The sequence below is a fragment of the Pygoscelis adeliae genome, unplaced genomic scaffold (genome assembly GCF_000699105.1).
Source record: "Pygoscelis adeliae isolate BGI_AS28 unplaced genomic scaffold, ASM69910v1 Scaffold93, whole genome shotgun sequence".
Lineage (NCBI taxonomy): Eukaryota > Metazoa > Chordata > Aves > Sphenisciformes > Spheniscidae > Pygoscelis > Pygoscelis adeliae.
In genome coordinates this window covers 1,349,836-1,370,316 of record NW_008824469.1, presented here as the reverse complement: position 1 = coordinate 1,370,316, position 20,481 = coordinate 1,349,836, and the positions used below count along the sequence as shown (strand labels likewise).

The 20,481-nt window shown below is 38.0% G+C and overlaps 1 protein-coding gene across 4 annotated transcripts in view; it reads left to right on the top strand.

Moving 5' to 3' along the window:
- Positions 1-20,481, top strand: part of CLIP1 (CAP-GLY domain containing linker protein 1) — a 62,340-nt gene that overhangs the window by 27,451 nt on the left and 14,408 nt on the right. For 2 of the 4 annotated variants that reach the window (XM_009321192.1, XM_009321191.1), the window contains exons 10-20: positions 3,179-3,283; positions 4,809-5,753; positions 7,087-7,203; positions 8,203-8,260; positions 8,505-8,588; positions 9,635-9,791; positions 10,452-10,617; positions 10,712-10,927; positions 15,491-15,628; positions 17,375-17,481; positions 20,109-20,229. In XM_009321192.1, coding sequence (XP_009319467.1) covers positions 3,179-3,283; positions 4,809-5,753; positions 7,087-7,203; positions 8,203-8,260; positions 8,505-8,588; positions 9,635-9,791; positions 10,452-10,617; positions 10,712-10,927; positions 15,491-15,628; positions 17,375-17,481; positions 20,109-20,229 — 2,214 coding nt within the window. The remainder of the gene's footprint in view (positions 1-3,178; positions 3,284-4,808; positions 5,754-7,086; positions 7,204-8,202; positions 8,261-8,504; positions 8,589-9,634; positions 9,792-10,451; positions 10,618-10,711; positions 10,928-15,490; positions 15,629-17,374; positions 17,482-20,108; positions 20,230-20,481) is intronic. The other 2 variants (XM_009321194.1, XM_009321193.1) reach the window with 1 other exon arrangement.

Genomic DNA, 20,481 nt, shown 5'->3' with positions numbered 1-20,481 from the left:
GCTAATGCTTCATAATCTCAGTCGTGTTCTGTGATGGTTGTACCAGCACGAAGGGACTGAAGGTCGTCTTGCCCCTATCCTAGAACTGATTATCAGCATTTATGGCTTCAGCACAATTTCACCGTTTGACCTATAGTCAAATAAACTTAACAGTAAGGTTTATTTTGAAATGAAAGAGTAGCTAGAATACACAAGTGCTGAAAACAGCTGATGACTGGTCTCTGAAGTTTATTTGAGTGGAACTCTTAAAGGTTCAAGGCACAGAGTAAGGCTCGTCCCATTTCCCTATCAATCTAACGGCGAAGCTTTGGAGAAGGTGAAGATGCTTCCTTTGTTGGTGGGTTGTTGGTTGGTTTTTTTTTTCCTTTTCTGTTTTTCTTTTCCATCCAAGTTAAGGTTTACAATCAAATTCTTTTCTTCTTTTTGTAGTACTCTTCTCTCCTGATCATCTAGAGAGAAATGTCTAAATGATTATGTTTCTCTTTGAGGAAACCCAGAGCACGGTAAACTGAGAAGAACAATTTGAGTGATTCAAAATTTTGCAGTGATTTTTACCTCAGGGAAACCGGAGTCTGTCCCTTGGAAATCAGACTTGTTTAAAGGATAATCCTTCATGCCCTAAATGGGGAAAAAGTTGTCCAGCAAAGATCTCTGGAGTATTTTTTTTTTATCTTTTATTTCCATTTTGGTAGGATTTTGACTTATTTCCCTTTGTAATATATAAGAGATGGGATTATAAAAAACCCTCAGTGATGGTATGTCTGATCTTTGCAGTACTAAAGCAATGTCTATAAAATTAATGATCAGAGTGTTTTGGGGTTTTTGTAGCATAGGAAAACTTAAGATAGCATATTTTGCAAAGTCATGCAGGGAGAATTCTGCAATTATCAGGTTTGGGGTTTCTTGGTTTTTAATAGACCCCTTTGGTGAATTAGAGCGAGTAAGGTATGAATGTTCAATTTTTAAAAATAGATTACTTTTCAGACTTATAATTTTATTGTGGATCAGAACTAATACTAACCCGTCTCCAAGAGAGGACTGAATTATAGCCGCTTATAAAATACTGTCATTTCCCTTAGAATACTTAGTTCCATTTTCAAAGGCTGTGGGAGGCAAAACAGTAATCTGTGTTCTCATGGGTTTTTTTCCCCACTGAAGATCTTCTACTGATAGAGAAACAATCTGCTATGGAATTTCAAAAAATAGACAAATCTAAGAAGCAACTGCTAGCATTTGTGGATTTTAGTACTTTGGACCTAGTAACTACATAGTAAAACAGCCAACTGATTTCAGCTGGAAAAATGCTTAAAAAATTAAACCGCCAGATGCCTGCATGCTTTTGGGAAAGAAGACAACTTGATGCTGTCAGAAGGAATACTGTGTTTGGAGGAGGGCGGGCCTGAAGCAAAACAAGAGGCTCATCCCCATCCCACTTGCTCTGCAGAGACTACATAAGATCTTTAACTGCTACAGCTGGTTTGGAGGCAGTACTGATCAGCTTGTCACTCTATAAATAACACAGTTCTGTAGGGATCTTTAAATATCATATTACAAAGATCAGAGAAGCAGCAGTGTCCTGCCAGCTGTGCACACACCGCTGCGCTGTGGCTTTGGCAGCAGAGTGGCTTTGGAAATATTCAGACGCGTCTACCTGCCTTTTCGGAGTCTTTCAATCCAGTGTTCCGTGGGTAGCTGTTCAGGTTGCAGGACTCTCTTCTGTTAATAGTAGTTCGTAGGGTTTGGGGGTTACTGCCTTACTTTGCTCTACAGTAAATAACTGCAGCAGTTAAGCTGTGTGGGTAACTTTCATCAGACTGATGGATGCCACTTCTTCGGTTAATAAACACATCTTAGCCTACCCAGGCAGAAATTCATTCAGTCTTCTTCTGGACATCCACCTTACTCTTGATGTGGGCAAGCCCTGAAAAGCTGCTCTTTTTGGAAAAGACACTGTGAAGCAACAATAGACTTTCATAATCCTTTTAATTTGGATTGTTTAGTAAATTTAAACTAACAGTGACCTGTCAAGATTGACACAGTACTCAAATCTCGGCACTTCAAAAATAGAAACGGCACCTGGTTCTTACCTCTTCATTTTTCTTTTTTCTTTTTTCTTTCCCCCTCCCCTTTTCCCCACTTCAGAGGTGCAGGTCAGATTTGAACTAGCTGCTGGACTTCACCTGCATCTCTCAAACTTCAAGCTCTCTTGCAGGCCGCTGGGAGTATCTGAGTATCAAGCCAGAATATCCAATATTCTGTGTTCTTGCTAAAAATTCTACCCCACTGTAAGCGAAAGGCAAGGAGGTACCCACTCAGTTTCATCTGCTTCCTGCTTCTCTTTAGGAACCCATTAGAATTACAAAGATCTTACTTTTTTTTTTTCCTTACTTCCACATCTCGTTCAATGTATTTAGACTTCAGTAACAACAGAGCAACCAGACTGATTCACTTTTTCACCTGGTTTTGGAGAATCTTACTTGCTGCTTGCTTCCTTCCTGAAAGAGGAGGAGGGGGAAGAACTAGGAGGGTTCTGCAGTTAGAGACAACCATTCTCTTTCTATTTCTATTTCTATTCAAATAATTCATACCATAGTGACAGGTGAACCTTAATGTTCCCAGGTCTTAGCAAAAAGGATTTTTATGGCTGAGACTTGAGATACAGCCACTATTAAAAAAAAAAAAAAGTTTTGATTTGTCTTATGAGCTTCAGTGATGAATTTTTGTCCCCTGGTTCATAACTAAATCATTTATAAAATAAGCCCGATACATTAAAGAAAAAAGTTAGTGGGATGACAAGGGAAAGGGATTTATCATCCTGTTAGAACAGGTACAGATGTACATACACATATATTTTTTTTTACATAACTATTCTAATTTGTGCTGAAAACTTCATGTACTGATAAATAACTTCTACTTGGCTGCATGAAACTTTTTTGTTCATATTTCTTTGTTTGTGATTTTTTTTTCATTTTTTATTTTTTTTACACTCAGTCCATTTACACTTTCAGTCCATCTTTCTCATCCATAGCATTTCCCTGTTCATTTTATCCACTGCATCTTCTCTGCTCATCATTGGTAGAAGATTCTGGCAGCACGGCCTGCATGTGGCTCCCTCCTCTTGTGCTGGCATGTGATGGTGGCACCGTTGTGTTCTCTTCCTTTCCCTTTTTACTAACAGACGCAGACCAAACTGGAGCATGCCCGCATTAAGGAGCTTGAACAGAGCCTGCTCTTTGAAAAGACCAAAGCTGACAAACTCCAGAGGGAGTTAGAAGACACTAGGGTAATGGTTTTCACTATTTAAATAACAAGACTGATTTGTGTTGTGGAAGATTTCTGATGACACAGTCTTCTGGGTATAACACATGCTGAAACATATCCTTGCTTCTGCCATGATCAGTACCTGCTAGAGATGTAGCTGGAACACTTTAAAAATTAGCATTAATTTTGAGCTTCAGTGTTGCGTATGTGTATGCCTGTACATGTATACTCATTTCTTCAGAAGAATTCAGGTAAGATGTCTTAAAACTGCAAAATTAATACTTGAATCCAAGTCAAAAGTAGCAAATGGGACTGTGAATTGACATAAAGGAATATTCAGTGGTTCATTTTTAGAAGTAGCAAAGTTCATTAAATCCAAAAGAAGTAAGATCGACTGTGCCAATGCTTTTACACAAACTTAGTATTTGGGGCTTGGTTTCTGAGGTCTTAGACAGTTGTTGTACTACTTGTTTTGCTAAATCATGGTTTGCAGTGGCTTTTTGGTTCTTTTTTTTTCCACCCGTGACATGGATATCTTTTCATGGATATCCCAGTAGCATTAGTAATACTGTTGCCTGTCAAAATATTATTGGACATACTTTGTCCCAAGTCAGAAGTTCAGCAGATGTCAATTCTTAAGGGGGGGGGAGAGAAAGAGATTTATGCTCACACGTGCGGCTTTTCTTGAAGTTGAGGTAGGGATGAATATTATAAAACCAAGAACGTACTCTATAATAAGTACTTTTAAAAAGCAATTGCAGGTAAGTAGTATCTTTTTCATGATGTTGGTATAATAGGGAGGTTGAAACAGTAACTTCCTAATTAGAAATAACTGTGGTAGCTTTGCATGCTTTTCCATACCACAAACTGCTTCAACAGTCAGTGAAAAGCTCAGATAACGTGAGGACACTTTTTCAGAGAGAACAAGGGAGTGGATATAGAAGGAGTTTCAAAGGATTTGTAGGCTAAAATTCTGTTTGTATTTTTCTTTGACAGTCTTATAGCTGGCATGAGATGAATTTGGAAGCAATTATTTCAATAAATAAAGACCTCAGGGTTCTCCTTTCTTTTTCAGTCTGCTTTAAAGTGGTTCTGAGAAACATTTTGTTAAACATTGATAATATACATAAGCATAGTTTGTAAGTTGTTTAGCAAGTCGTTATTTCCAGATAACTTCAGAAAAATGAATTTAAATAAATTCCACCTTTAGAAAGACTATAATATGCATGTAATACAAAGATGTGGACTTTTTTCCTTTTTTTTAAAGCAATAATTTATACATAAATGAAACAACAGTTGGTCTTGTTTCACAGCCTTCCACATAAAAGCAGCATTTACTTTTACTTAAGGTTTCTTTAGAATTTCCATAGAAATAGGAGTTGACAAAGAAACTCAAAGATATTCTAATCCAAAATGCTAGGAAGAATACACGAATGATGTTAGTTTGCAACACTCGGTGGTTTCTTTTCAATGAGGCCTAAGTGTCTTTGTATTAAACATATCTTTTATAATTCTTTCTTCTTTTCTTGAAATGCTGTTAATCATAGGTGGCCACGGTGTCAGAAAAATCTCGCATCATGGAACTAGAAAGAGATCTAGCATTGCGGGTGAAGGAAGTAGCTGAGCTTCGAGGGAGATTAGAGTCTAGTAAACACATTGATGATGTGGACACTTCTCTTTCATTGTTACAAGAAGTAAGTTCTTTGCAAGAAAGAATGGCAGCAGTTAGCAAAGAACATCAGAATGAGATGAATTCACTGAAAGAGAAGTTTGGAATTAGCGAAGAAGCATTGCAGAAAGAGATCAAATCACTTTCAGCTTCAAATGAGAGAATGGCAAAAGAAAATGAATCCTTGAAAACTAAGCTTGATCATGCCAACAAGGAGAATTCAGATGTAATAGAGCTGTGGAAATCGAAGCTGGAATCTGCAATTGCCTCCCATCAACAAGCAATGGAAGAGCTAAAAGTTTCTTTCAGCAAAGGCGTAGGGGCTCAGACAGCAGAATTTGCAGAGTTGAAGACTCAGATTGAGAAGATTAAATTAGACTATGAAAATGAAATGTCAAATTTAAAACTGAAGCAGGAAAATGAAAAATCTCATCATTTAAAAGAGATTGAATCACTGAAAGCAAAACTGTTGGCAGTCACAGAGGAGAAAGAGCAAAACCTGGAAAGCCTGAAGACCAAACTGGAAAGTGTGGAAGATCAGCATCTAGTAGAAATGGAAGACACTTTAAACAAATTACAGGAAGCTGAAATAAAGGTAAAGGAGCTAGAGGTACTGCAAGCCAAGTACAATGAACAAACCAAAGTTATTGATAGTCTTACACCACAGATCAAAGCTGCTGAAGAAAAGCTTTTGGACCTTGCTGCACTTCAGAAAGCCAATTCTGAAGGTAAATTGGAAATCCAGAAACTTAGCAAGCAGCTTGAGGCAGCTGAGAAACAAATTCAGAATTTAGAGACTGAAAAGGTTGATGGAAGTAGCAAGGTTTGTATCAACATCCATCCTTTTATTTTTACTTTGTTTTTATTTTACATTTGTACAGTTCTAATCTGCTATAGCAAATACATCACAGAAAAAACTAGTTTTATTGAATGCGTATCTTAGTACCATCTGAGGAGGTTTAGAGAAAGCGTCAACTGGGTCACATCTCTCAACAGGTTTCTAGTGCTTGGTCTGCACCACTAAGAAAAAGAAAAAAGTTCTGTCTGCGCTTTCTTGCTGCAGGCTTCGGCATGCCTCTGCTGAAAGCTTCCTGTTATGGAAAAGTTAGTTTGTTGTCTTATTTGGGAGAAGAATCCACACATCTTAAATTTTTAACCTTTGGTCATAGAGGTATTCAGATAAAGCGACTTGGGGCTCAATGGGGAAATGTTTCCTCTGTGCCTTCACTACCTTGCCTCTCATCACACAAGATGATGGAAGAGGCTATTAAAAACAAAAGAAAGCAAAAAAGATCCTGTGGAACTTTTCTTTAAGACAAGGGTATGCGGTGATGATGTTGGGCACTGTTTCACAGCATTTTTGAAGCACAGACTGCAATATGATACATCTTGCCGAGATTTTTCTTGGTTTTGGATGCAATGTCTCTTTAAAGTTGATAGCATGGCATTCAGTACTTGAAAGTTGTTCCGCCACTGCAGCTAGGAATAAAAGTGCTAAAATATCATTTCATTTTAGGGGTTCCTCCACACCCCCAATCTGTGCGTGACCTGACAAGATAGAGCTCTAATTGTAAGAGTAGTGGGAAAGTAACTGGAAGTGGCTTTCCTAAACCCTTCACAGATGGTTCCAAGATGCTAGATTTCTGTGGACCTTTGACTTTATTTTTGAGTTCACACTGGGTTTCTGCGCTACCCCTGGGTGTGGTGCAGAGCCTTTTGAAAAATTTCATCCCCGTATGTGTATTGGTCTGAACAGCCAGTTGAAACATAAATGCTAAATTTATCAGATGAAAAAGTTAAAACAATGAAGAACCAAAACTACTAATTCAACTGATGCTTTAACTTTGTTTGGAAATTTTGAATGTACTCAAAAATGTCTGCCATTAAATAATGTTTTCACCATTAATTCCAAGAGAACTAAATTTTAACAATTTCAAATATATTCCAAGATGCAGTTAGTACTGTGATGTAGTCATCAGTGGAAATCAGCTTTGCTCAGTTAACACATCACATTGTTTTTGTTCAGTTTCTTTTATTTTTTCATCTTACAGTGATATTAATAGTATAGTTATTTCTTTCAGATTCAACTTTTAATTTTCCTATTTTTTCATTCATGTTTGTAATTTTATTTTACTCCATTTCATCATCTTCGTTAGGCTAGTGATCTGGCCAAAGAACTGCAGGGCAAAGAGCAAAAGCTTCTTGACCTTGAGAAAAACTTGAGTGCGGTAAATCAAGTTAAAGATTGTTTGGAAAAGGAACTTCAAGTTTTGGTGAGTAATACCCAAAAATTTTTACTTTATCCTTTGGATTTTGGTTTTCCTGGCGAGAGTGTAATCTGAGGATCAACTCTGACTGAGCAAAGTTTTTTAAAGCTATTTTACTCATGAAAAGAAGGCAACGGTTCATGACTAATAGAATCCATGTCAGAATGAAAAGAGCATTTCACCCGAGTTCTGTGTTATCAGGTGTTTTGTCTAAATAGAGCTCATCTGTTTATGGATTTCAGATAAAATACTAAACCAGATCAAAAGCAGCATGTAGTTTAAATTTAGACTACTCATTAAGGAATGCATGGCCCTTTGTTATAACTGTCGTACAAATTAATGCTTGCTATACACGTCTTACAAATGGTTTTTGAGGACATTTTTCATCTGATTTCTCATTTTGCAAATTTAATTAAATTTGCAAGTATTCTGCAGTTGGGTGGGATTTTCCTGAGAAACTACACCAGAGTTAGTAACAAAAAGACACGCTTTCTACTGTCCCTCTCATAAAATCTAGCCATGGCCAAAGTAAATAGTTGAAGTTGGCGGAAGAGTCTTGCTTCTTATCTTCCTCAATATCCTCCCTTTTCTTCACAGTCTAGCATCTCTTCATGCTGGTAAAGCTGGAAAACACTGGTATGAGATTGATCACAGGGTTGCAGATGTCCACTGTGCAGCCTGTGAGCAGCATGGATAGCTCCTTGCATTGAGAAGCCCAGAAATCACGTCTTCTACACAGGACTCTGTGGCTGCAGTTCTGTTGCTATGCTAGCTGATGGAGAAGTTATTTTGAAAGTTTAGGGACTTGCTTGCAACCAAGGCAAGGGAAAATCTTGCTTTATGTTGCTGAATGTATCTATGCTAAACTGTAATTTGAAAACTTCCGATTTATAATAGAGGTGAAGACTGTTCTATTTTGTACTTGAAAAATACCTAATATAAATTCAGTGGTTGAATTATACTGCTGTTACCAAACCTTACCTTAGGTTTTTATCCATTTTTCAGAAAGAAAAGTTTACTAGTGCAGCTGATGAAGCAGAAAACGTTCAACAAACTATGCAAGGTATGTCTGCTGCTAAACTAAACAAAATAAAGAAATAAAAAGCTGCAGAAAATAAATGCTGCAAAATAAAGGGTGTTTTTCCATGTGCTTTCAAATTTACACTTGGCGGTACAGCAGTTTCAGCAGCTATGGAAAGGACAGGATTACGCCCAGCCTCTCTTAAGAGTAATGTACCTTGCAAGTAGGTGGAATTGTCTGCATCTAAGTAGTTACTAACTTTGTTTTCAAAATTTTACTTGCATAGAAACAATAAAAAAACTAAACCAAAAAGAAGAGCAGTTTGCACTCATGTCTTCAGAACTGGAACAGCTGAAGTCTAGTTTGACTGGTAAGGAAGTAATAAAATGGAATGTTTTGAAAAACGCATCAGCTTTGTGCTTTCGTATGCCTCCTGCTCAGCTCGCCACATCACAGTATGTAATGCTTTCACAAATGCATTTGCCTTCAAAAGAAAGCCTTTTTTCTAAGCAGAAAACAGCTTTTGTGGCACTGTGTATAGTGACGCAGCAGGGGGATGGTGATGTTAAGGGAATAGTGCAGTAAGGCAGAAGATTTCCTGGCTGAGTGTATTCCAAATCAATAGTTAAATTCTCGCTTGATGTTGCAACAAAATCATGCCGTAATGGTTAGATACCAGTCAAAAGCTTGGGGACCGTGCTGAAGAATTACAAACGTAAGACAGTTAATTCACAGAAGCCTTGTCCATAAGCAGTGTTTTCTTTTTAGGGACATAAAATAGACTGTACATTAGTCTGGTTGTCTACTTCTTCTTATCTCATAGGAGGGAGTCTTGCTGTATCTTTCTAGTTGTACTTCTCAATTTAAAACCAATGTAGAAAGAAATCAGAGCGATTACGTACCCTGTGAAGCAAGCCTTTCAAGGCATTGTTGGGACTGTAGAAGTCATCCCAAGGGCTGCTCTTGCCCTTGGTGGCAGTGCCTGCCCTGGAATGAGTAATTTTTTTTACTGTAGCTTTGTGTTGCTTGCATTGTTTGTTTTCTGCTGCTCTACTAAATAGCTGGTGAGTTGTTTTGCCTGGAAGATGTGCATACCTCTCTTATTATACTGCTTGATTACCATCTGATATGGGTAGACCTCGTAGCCACTTCTCATGGCCTGAAGTTAAGTGAATCACTTCTGAAAGAAAGATTTCTTGACTAGCTGCTTTTTTACTGTGTCTGAAGAGTTCTTAGCCTTCTGCTACAATTAACAGTTCAAAGGTCAAACAATCGTAATTTTTCATTTTAAAGGGGTAATTTGCAAGCTCTGTAGCATCAATATTGGTCTGTTTATAGTTTTTTACTACCTTCTAGCTAGGCTGTGCATACCCTTTCTCTTAAATTTACTAGACTGCTAACCTTTGTCTTGCTCAGTGATGGAGAAGAAATTGAAGGAGCGAGAAGAGAGAGAACAGCAACTGATTGAAGCTAAAGCCAAACTTGAAAATGATATTGCAGAGATCATGAAGTCTTCAGGAGACAGCTCTGCCCAACTTACAAAAATGAATGATGAGCTCCGGTTAAAAGAAAGGTATTCCATCACTGTCAGAACATTTTCACGTTAATTCTTTACTCCTGCACTCCCTGCTTCTCATTTTATCTTTTTGTAAATATCTGAACAAGATGCTCCTGAGTGTCATATTGATATGACAAGTGAACTTAATTCTATCAAACTAAATTCATCCAAACAGTCTCCTCAGAGTGATCTGAAGAGCATGTAACATTCATAATTCTAAAATTCTTAGGTAACATGCTTCTTACTGTCCAGAGTAAATGAACATTTTAATAATCTAGACTGTTTTGTGATTGTGCTTCTTAATTGATTACCTGATAAGCTTGGTTTATTTGAATATATAATAAAAGCCTTGGGTCACATTTTTGACCCACGTCTCTAGCAAGAGAAAATGTGTTTGTGTCAAATAAAAATTATATGTAGAATTGTTGTTCTTTACCTTACAAAACCCCAGGTTGGGGGCAAGGTGACTGGCAGCTGTGTTGCTCTGCACACGGGCAAGTGCTCGGTCTCACTCGTGTATATTTAATTTAGCAGAACATTCTCTGTATGTTAAAGAATTAAATCTCTTTCTAAATGCTTGGACAGAAAATAGAACTTCAGCATAATTTAGTCTTTCGTCTCTGTGCTTGTCGTGCTGTCGGCAAAAAGTAATGTTCTTTTATTTGGTCTTTCTAGGCAGTTGGAGCAAATACAACTTGAGCTTACAAAGGCAAATGAAAAGGCTGTTCAGCTTCAGAAAAATGTGGAGCAGACAACATGGAAAGCTGAGCAGAGTCAGCAAGAAACTCTCAAGATTCATCAAGCAGAACTGAAGAATATGCAGGATCAACTAACAGACATGGTAAGAAGAACTTTAAGAAGCACTAGCTAACTACGTGCAGAATATAGTACCGCTGCTTCTTTAACTGTGTTCCAATTGTTTTATCTCCTATCAGAAAAAGCAAATCGAGACTAGCCAAACTCAGTATAAGGATCTTCAGGCCAAGTATGAAAAAGAAGCTTCTGAGATGATCACTAAACATGATGCAGATATCAAAGGGTTGAAGCAGAACTTGCTGGACGCAGAAGAGGCACTGAAAATTGCACAAAAGAAAAACGATGAGTTAGAAACACAGGCTGAGGAGCTGAAAAAGGAAGCAGAACAGGCCAAAGTATGTATACTTTGTTACTCTGCGCGTAATTTAAAGTTTAAATCTTTCTGTTTCAGTGAATCATTGTTTTTTGCCTGGCTTCATCATTTCATAGTAGGATTTTTGCAGTGTTTCTTTTTTGCACTTTTCCAGGGTAGATTCATATTGGTTAGGGAAGCGAAGCATACACAACTGACTGGTTGTCTTCTCTAGATTACACAAGAATCCATGAAATATGGTTCTTTGATGTTAACATTTTATGTTCATAGATATCTGGCTCAGCACAATCAGTTGGATCCAGATGTTATTCTCTGTTTTTTAAATGCATGAATTTTAAATGAAATATGTTGTGAACTATTTCATTTAAAAGTGTAACAGACCTGAAATTGTGTTCTGTACTATGATCCCGTATTATGTGCAACTACTTACTATGTAACTTGACTTTAGTCATTTCTGGGGTTTTTTTCTCAGTTTCTTTGACATTGCTGCTTGCTTTCATCCTCATTAGTTATTCGCTACAATCTTTGTTTCATGCTTTAGCAAAATATTTAGTGTATAAATTGGCACACAGGTTAACTTTAAATACACCACTGATGTGGTGTTTTGCATTAAATGGGTTATGACAATATGTTTTGGACAGAATCATGAGGACAATTAGCTATAGAAGGTGAATTTGAGAATTGGAAGTCAGTATCTAATATAACTCCCTGCATTTGAATTCCCTTAGATTCTCATGAAATAATTCTGTGGCTCTTTTCTGAGTAATTTACATTCAGAAAATTTGTTGAGAGTAGTTTTAAAAACAAGATGAAGTCTTGTATGGAGGAACCTTCAAATCATGATTTTTTTTTTTTTTTTTTTTTTATTTAACCACTGAAAAGTTTTCCTGTGGATGGTGGGTGCTTTGTAATGAAATATCAGGGTGGCTGTCAACAGTTGAATTCACGCAGGGACTGTGTGTCAGTGTATACACTTTTTAAAAACTTAAATTACAATAGCTCTGTTTGCCCTTAAACCACATTCCTCATTTGTCTGCTTGACTTCATTTTTGTTTTCCCTTCTCCCTGACTTTATTTCTTTAGTCCTTAAGCTCTGTGTTAGCATCAGCCAGAAAAGAGATTGAACTAATGTCAGACAAGATGAGGGGTTTGATATCAGAAAAAGAGACTCTGGCACAGGAGGGGAATACTTTAAAATTAGAGAGAGGTTCCTTGTTATCAAAACTTCTAGAATTGGAATCAAAGATTTCAGTAATGGAACAAGACCAAGAACGACTTTGGACAATAAGTGAAGAACTTAATTCAGAAAACAAAAAAATCCTAAAGCAGAAGGAAGCAGCTGAGGCCAAAAGCCAGCAGGAAAGCACAGAAAAGGTAGCACTAATTTCTGAGAAAAGCAAATTACTCTCTGAAATAGAGGCAGCACAGGCAGACCTTCTGAAGGTAACTCAAGAAAATGATGCGCTCTGGTCTTCAGAGTCAGCCTTGCTCCAACAGCTGAAAGAACTTCAGGCCAACAAAGATGCCATGGATGTGGTATGTCAGAAGCATATCAAAGAACGGGAAGAACTGAAGCATTATCAGAAGAAACTTTTGGAAGAGAAAGATGCAGTTATTAAAGACAAAGATGATGTTATTCAGAAGCTGGAAAGTTCTTGTGAGGCCCTGGCCAGAGATCAAAAAGAGCTACTGCAAGAAGTGTCAACTCTGACTGCAGAGAGAGATTCAGCCCTAGGTAAATACTCAGATCTTAAAAATACACATACAGCCTTGAAAAATAAAATGGACAGTCTATTGCAGACAAGTCAGAGTCTGCAGTCCGAGAAGGAGATGCTTCTTAAAAGCATAGAAGAGCTGCGTGTGAGTTTAGACAATACGGTTAGTGAAAACCAAGCATTAAAAGTGAGAACGGAAGAGATGCAAACAGAACTCGAGACTGAACGTAAAGAACTTAAAAAAGCGATGAAAGACAATATGGAGTTGAAGGATTCCCTTGCTAGTCTCTCTCGTCTTCTTGAGGAAATTAAAGCCTCAAGAGAGATAACCAATTCTGAGTGTAATCAGTTAGTTCAAGAGAAAGAGGCTCTTTCTTCATCAGAACGAAGGCTTTTGGCTGAAAGGGAGGAACTTTTAAATGAAAATAAGGCCATTGCTGAAAAGCTTGCTAAAGCCACAGCAGATGCTGTACTTGCTGAGAAAGTCTTTACTGAGAAAATAAACGAACTGAACATAGAAAAGGAATCTGGTTTTTGCAAGTTGTTACAATTTGAAAAGCACAATGAAGCTCTTCTTCAAGCGAAGAACGAATTGGAGAACAAATACTCAGAGCTTCTTGATGAAAACAAGTCTTCTGCAAATGCGATTTCTGATATGAAGAGAGAACGTGAACTGGATGTCTCAGCCAAGAGAGCTCTGGCCCAAGAGAATACCATGCTCCAAGATTCCATTGAAGCCCTCAAGGAAGAACTAAGTAAGAAGACTCTAGAAAATCAAGAGCTAATAGCCTGTAAACGTGACCTTTCAGATCTTCTGAAAGAGGCCCAGGATGCCAAAAGAACATTAGAAAATGAACTGGCTGCTGTATCACATGCCAAGCAGGTCCTGTCATCTTCATTCAAGACCTGTTCCACTGATAGGGAAATGCTGACCAGAGAGAGGACTGAATTGCAGGATGAGTGTCAGAAATTAAATGGAGAGGTTGAGATTATGAAAGAAAACTTAACCATAGAAAAGGAAGCTAGAAAACTGGACAAGGAATCATTTTTGTTGGAACGTATGGAACTTCAAAGCAACATCAGCTCCTTGGAGAAGGAGACAGAAGAGCTGAGAGAGAAAAATAAAGAATTGCTGACTGAGAAAGAACTTCTAGTTCAGAGGAAAGAACAATCTGAAACTAAACTGGTGGAAATAATTAAAGAAAAAGAAAGCCTCTGTGCAGAGACAGAGCAGCTTGCTTCCAGTATCGAACGACTGAAGAGTGACTTTGTTTCCTTGTCTAAATCAAAAGCAGAGCTGCAGGACCTGCACAGCTGTGTCTCCAAGAGGCTAGATGATCTTCGACACAGGCATGAGGTGATGGAGAAGGAGAAAATGCAGTTACTTCAGGAAAACGCCAGCCTGCTTGCTGAACAGAAGAGCCTGGTCATCATTAAGGAAGAAACACTAAAAGAGAAGGAGAAATTCTCCAAGGATTATTATAAACTGCACAAGGAAGTATCACTTTTAGAACAAACTAACAGTGACCTCTCAGGCAAATTGCTGGTCTCTCAGGGCAAAAATCAGATGCTGCAGGAGGAGATGAACAATCTGGCTTTGAAACTAAAAGAAATTGAGACTCTCCAGGCCCAAACAGTAACGCAAAAAATTGAGGTATTGAAACACGTAGTTAAACAATCAAGTATGGTTATACTAATACTGAGCACTAACCCAATGGTTTCCTCTCTGCACAATCAGCACTTCATCTCACTATAAACAGGCTGGAGTTATGGTCTCTCTCACTACATTACTTTGGTTTTTTCCAAGTTGTAACTGTGAGTCTGAAAGACACTAACTCTGTGTTTTTTTTATTATTATTTATAAATATAAAAGCCTATGTTGTTGCTGAATGTTGCAAGAAAGCAACGTAAACTGTGAATAAAAGGAAGTTTTGTTTCCTGAATCTGGTAGGCGAAATTGAGCAGCTCCTTCTGTTGGAAGTACTCTGCAGCTTGAAAGCTAGAGTAGTAAGACATACAGTTTTAGATTAGGTCTTTGTGCAGTTTTATGTTAAATTACAAATTTGGGTTACTCAAAAAATACAAAACAATGTACTGCTCCTGTAAATGTAATTGGATAAAAAGTAGTGTAAGAGAACCATTTAAATTTACATTAAAGGACTTTCAGTCTGTTAAAGACATTGGCAATTCTGGTGTTCTTTTTATTCACAGAAGTGTTTTGTATTCACCACCAACAAATTCCGAATATTATTTTGAATTTCAGTTTGTGGGGCTTGAAGCCCATAAAATAACTTTGAATACAAATTGGAATCAAGATATACTGTAGGAATGTATTATGCCTACCTAGGTATTTTAATATACTTGTGAAGTATTTCCTTTTATGAAGGCATAATGAACAACACTGAAATAATGCAATAATTGGCTTTATCTCCTATTTGATTTTTTTAATTCTTTTTTTCAAAATTTTAACAGCTTTTTATAATTCTACATTTTCTGAAAATAGAGCAGTCTGTTGGAAGTGAATATCTATTGAACTACTACTGTCTAAAGTGGCTATAAGTCATAAGAGCAATCACAGTGGTGGTAATTAGAAATCCAGGAATTAAAAAAAGAAGAAATGGGCTCCCTCGGTGGTAACACAAGCATGGGGTTATGATCTGTTTCTGCATGGAATTGAATCTTCTCATGTCCATTTATCTTTATACTTTATGCAGCTTCAAAATGCAAATAAATTCCCAGCTGAAGTCCTTGTTTGATTGGAAAGCAGCTGGCAAACAGTGGAGCTGTGCATAAAGTATTGTGGTTCATCTTTTGCTTTCAGAGCTCCCTTTGGTAATGCTTCTTTTTCCCCCACCCGCCTTTATATGTAGGCTGCCAAAATGGCAGAAGATGTTTTCCAGACTGTGGAGAAGGTGACCAAAGAGAAGGATGCCATTCACAAAGAAAAGATTGAAACTTTGGCCTCTTTGGAGAACTCTAGACAGACAAATGAGAAGCTACAGAATGAAGTAATCACATTTAAATGCTTTTATATGAAACGTTCTGCCTAGTTGGTAAGGAACAACTGCTGAATTACAGAGAATTAGCTTAGGCAAGAGTGGATTCTGTCATTTTCCCACCACAACACTCAGTCTTGATAAAACTTACTAGATAGTGCATATTGATGGCAAATCTAGGCGCTTTGTATAGCCATATAACCTATGTTCTTCTGTAATTTGCATGTGGTTTCAAATACTTTACAGCATATAAGGTCATGTCCCTTAAATCTTGGTGCAGCAACAAAAGAAATTATGTAATGGGAGTTCTGGATGCTACAGCAGCTTTTGCAGATCACAGAATCAAGAGACGTGGGTTTAACTTCAAGGCTTGATCAGTCTTGCTGTATAAGTTGATCAGTCAAGATGAGTCTTGCTTTGGATAAGTTGCTTAGATGTGACCGCTCTGTGCTTCAGTTCCCTGGTTGTAAGTATGGGGTGCAACTTCACGCTCCAATGAAGTGCTACAGAACTCTGAGTAACAGTGCTCCTAATCCACAAAAGTTACCACTCCAGTTCTCACCTATAGTGCACTCCTTGCTCTGTACATCCTCTTTGTGATCTTGGCATGTGTAATGTTACCATTCCTTCTTTTTTTCCACTTTTCTGTTAATCAGAATTGTGATCTGACGAGGTACAAATTCTGCTGAGCTATGCACTATACAAACAGATGAGCACAGTGGTCCCAAAGAACTTCACAGTCCAACATGTACAGCAGTTCCTCTAGGGACTTGTTCTTCGGTCTACGTCCTCCCACCACTTTGTGATACTTCAGGGTTCAAAGGAGGGAAAAATGTCCTCACAATTATCTTTTTCACACTCTTTTGCCCCAGCGTACCTAGTCTACCATTGAACTGGCATCTTTTCTGCAGATCCTAAGATCTGCAGGCCTCTTTTTGATGGCTCTTTCATCTTTTGCAGCTCCCGTAATAATTGGTAGTGAACAGCTGGGCTAACCTAAATGCCACAGTTTGTGCTGAAACAGTACTGACTTCCAACGAGATCTGATGACTCGAGAATGAAAAGCGGTGACGTTAACAGTGGCAGGGGTTCACTTTCTGGATTAAAAAAAAAACAAAATCCACAGGGTCCTGTAATGCCATGAGAATGGCTGAAGATTATCTGTTATGTAATATAATGTGTTGCTGAACGTGAACAAATAAGGTTCGCAAGCTTGTGCTGTTTACGTGGTAGATGCAAGCTCAGTAAATAGATACACAACAATTTGTCCCATGCAGCAAGACCTCCGAAAGGAATTCATTTCTTATGGTTGCAAGCACGACATACAGCCTACTGTTTCTCAGAAATTAAGGTATGGTAAAGCAGAACTTTTTATCAGTTATCTTAGAGGAATAAAGACCAAGGGAACAGCTCATTTTATCAACAAGCTTGAATTTAAAAAAAAATTTAGCATTTAAAATGGAGGCGCTTTGGAGCTTTACCTTTTATATCAGGGTATATGCATCAGATTACTGTAAGCTGCTCTTCAGTGGACTTTGAATTCTTTGTGCTGCTCGACTTGAATGCAGAAAGTCTCGTAACATTTTTTGTTAGACAAATGCTTCTCAGTACAAACGGGCTGAATTAACTTAAAGACTAAAGATGAAAAAGTGGAACAGCTCAGCTCAGGCCCCCATTTTGCTGAATATCTTTTCCGAGTGCTACACCTAAGAACTGTATAGTTTCATTAGTGTAACGAGGGTTTTTTTCCTCTTTAAGTTGGACATGCTTAAACAAAACAACCTGAAAAATGAAGAGGAACTTAATAAATCAAAAGAGCTTCTAAATCTGGAGAACAAGAAGGTGGAAGAACTTAAAAAAGAATTGTAAGTATTTCAATGTTACATCTGTTAAACCATTCTTTTGTAGTTACATTTACCTTTCCTTTTTTTAAAAAATTGTCTTTCAGTATCTCTCTGGTATCCTCACTTATAAGGCAGATATTAGGTCAAAATTGAATATTAGTTTGACATGTATAAAACTTGAAATCAGAATGCTGCTCCTGAATTGCTGCAGGGTATTGAAGCAAATCCTTCACTCTGAGCACTGTTTGAAATAATTTGTTTGTTGGAGGAAGTATAGAGTTCTGCCACCTGAGGGCACTAGTTTGGAGTCTGGACTGATAGCTAAAAGCAGCTTTGGCTAATTATTATTACTGTTAGTTCCATAAGTCATTTTGTGATAGTTCTTAACCACTGCTCTGAAGTGAAGACAGGACACAAAGGAAATCAGCACACAGAATTAATACTAAGTTTCTGACTGACAGTTTTTACTGCTTGCTTTTAAAAACCTGCATGCTTGTATAGGCAGCAACCTCCTTTGAGGAAGGCAGGATTTCATTCCATGAGCAATTCCTACCTGCCTCAGTGCTCGTGGGAAATGCCAAAGCAAACTAATTATTTCCAGACTAATTGCTCTAATGCTAGAACAGCAAGGGGCTAACAGACTCTGGTATCATGGAAAGACAAAATATATTAGACTGTAATTTGTCAAGCAGAAGTTATTTATAGAAGATACTTCCTTGAAAATCTTCAGCACTGAAAGGTGTTCTCATGATCCTCATCACTTTGTGGGTTTTTTAATTTTTTTTTTCCCTTAAGGTTAATCTTAGTCATAGACTATTGCTGAATGTGGTCTCTAATCATCAGTGGTATGAGACATTGTGGATAAGTGGAAGCTTGTCAAGTTGTTTTTAATTGATCTTTGTGGTCGTAATTATTTTGTGTGTTGCTTGTTTTAATTAGAGTAAGGAATTTGCTTGACAATAGGCATTTCTTGATCAGCAGTAGTGTGGGTAGAGAGAACACCTTTGGGAGGTCAGTTGATGAAGATAGTGCCCTTGTCTTTGCAAAGGAGAGTAGAGGGAAGATGTTGCCCACAGGAGCTGTGACTGTAGGTAGGGACATGTAGTGGGGACTCTAGAACAGTGCCTTTGGAGGTGGGAGGGTGTTACAGTGACATTGGTGGCCTTTGTAGAAGTGCCTTCCATGCAAAACTAGGATGAAGAAAAGCAGAAATACTGGCTGGATGTTGTGTATTCATTTAGTACTGCCTACTGTCAAGTGCCCTTGCAGCTATCAGTTTGAAGCTCCTTGGCACTAAGCACAGGGGAGCATTTCACACAAATTGACCCCAGTATTTTGTGTGCTTTTTTTATAATGCCCTGAATCTACGCTTTAATGCCAAAAGCAAAAAGAGGAGAACTGGTTGGTACTGCAGTTCAGCAAACAGTCGTGGTTAAAAATAGGTATGTTCCTGCATCAGCAAGTAGATTCACACCAAGATAATTTGAATCGATGTTCAGTGATGTGAGCTAGCCTGTTTAATCCAGTCTAGGTGGATTGGATTAGAAATCGGTCAAGGTGAGACCAGATAGAAGAAATGGTTGGAAAATCTTAGCCATATTACATGCTGAACTCGAAAAGTAAATCAGATTTCCTTTAGTTTAAATGTGCCCAATAATAGACCATAGAGTCCTTGTATTTTGAAGTGCTTGAGTAAGTTTCTGACTTAGGGGTTCTTCTGCCTCCCACAGTCATAAAAGTATTTTTAATATTCCAGTCAGGGTTTAACTCTGTGCAATGTTGGCACATGGGAGTACTCAGATTCCTTTTCATGAAAACAAAACACAGTCATAAAAATTACTGTTTAATGAAATGAAGCACATCTTTTTTATTTTTTGAAAGAGATTGTCAAATCTTATAAAAACTTGTGTTAGTCACTTGTGTTACAGGCAGGCATGCAAAATATTTTTTTCAAAACTTTGTTGAAAATAAACTTACTTTAAGGAAACCACACATCTTAGTGGCAACATAGGTTAATGAAACCTGCAAATCCTTTTTTTTCTTCAGCTTTTGTTTTGTCTCGGTTTCAGGTTTGTATCTGTTAAAATAATGGAATAGATTAGATACTTTCCTGTTTTGCCTCCTGTGATCTTGCACATTCTTGTATGTTTGGATGTCAGACCTTGTAGGGAGTATTTAAATAAGTGGAACTGTAAGCTTTTTTCTTTTTCTTTTTTTCTTTTTGCCTCCCCCCCTTTTTTTTAAAAAAAAAAAACAACAATTCTCATGTTTTCCCTCTGGCTACAGAGTTCACTTCAGAGAAAGTCTAGGCTATTAACCTCGCCAACACTCTTGTCAAACCCTACCCTGTATTTCTAAATCCAAGCATTTGCTAACCATCAGAAGCATGCAGAACTAGCAGTCTGAACTTACCTTCCACGTCTTTGAGTATCTGATACATTTAAAGGAAAAGGAGTTTTGTGCTGCTACTGCTTTTCAGGGTTAAACCTGTCCCTGTGCATCTGAAGTATAGATTGTCACCTTTATTATAGATCCCATTAGACACGTGACCTAGATGTATTTTTCCAAGCTGTGAAGCTGAATCTCTCCCACAGTTTTTTCTTGCCTCTCTCGTTCCTATGGTAACGATGTACTCTCTGTCCTCGCAGCGAAGCGCTGAAGCTGGCAGCAGCTCAGAAGTCCCAGCAGCTTGCAGCTTTGCAAGAGGAGAACGTGAAACTTGCCGAGGAGCTGGGCAGGAGCAGGGACGAAGTCACAAGTCATCAGAAGGTAGAGTGGCTGGGACGTTTCCTGATCTGTGGTGCAAGTGCTGTGCATGCTGTTTCCGCTGATGCCTGGGTGACGTTGCCCTGCATGTTTGTGCTTGAAAGATGAGTTGTTCTGAGAATGTTTTAACATAAATTTGGAAGCCACCTGCATTGGGAGGTTAGAACTGCAGGCTAACAGAAGGTTACGTAACCCGTGAAGGATACTTAGGAGGCTTGGGAATAAGCATAAATTAAATATGCTTTAGCCAAATGT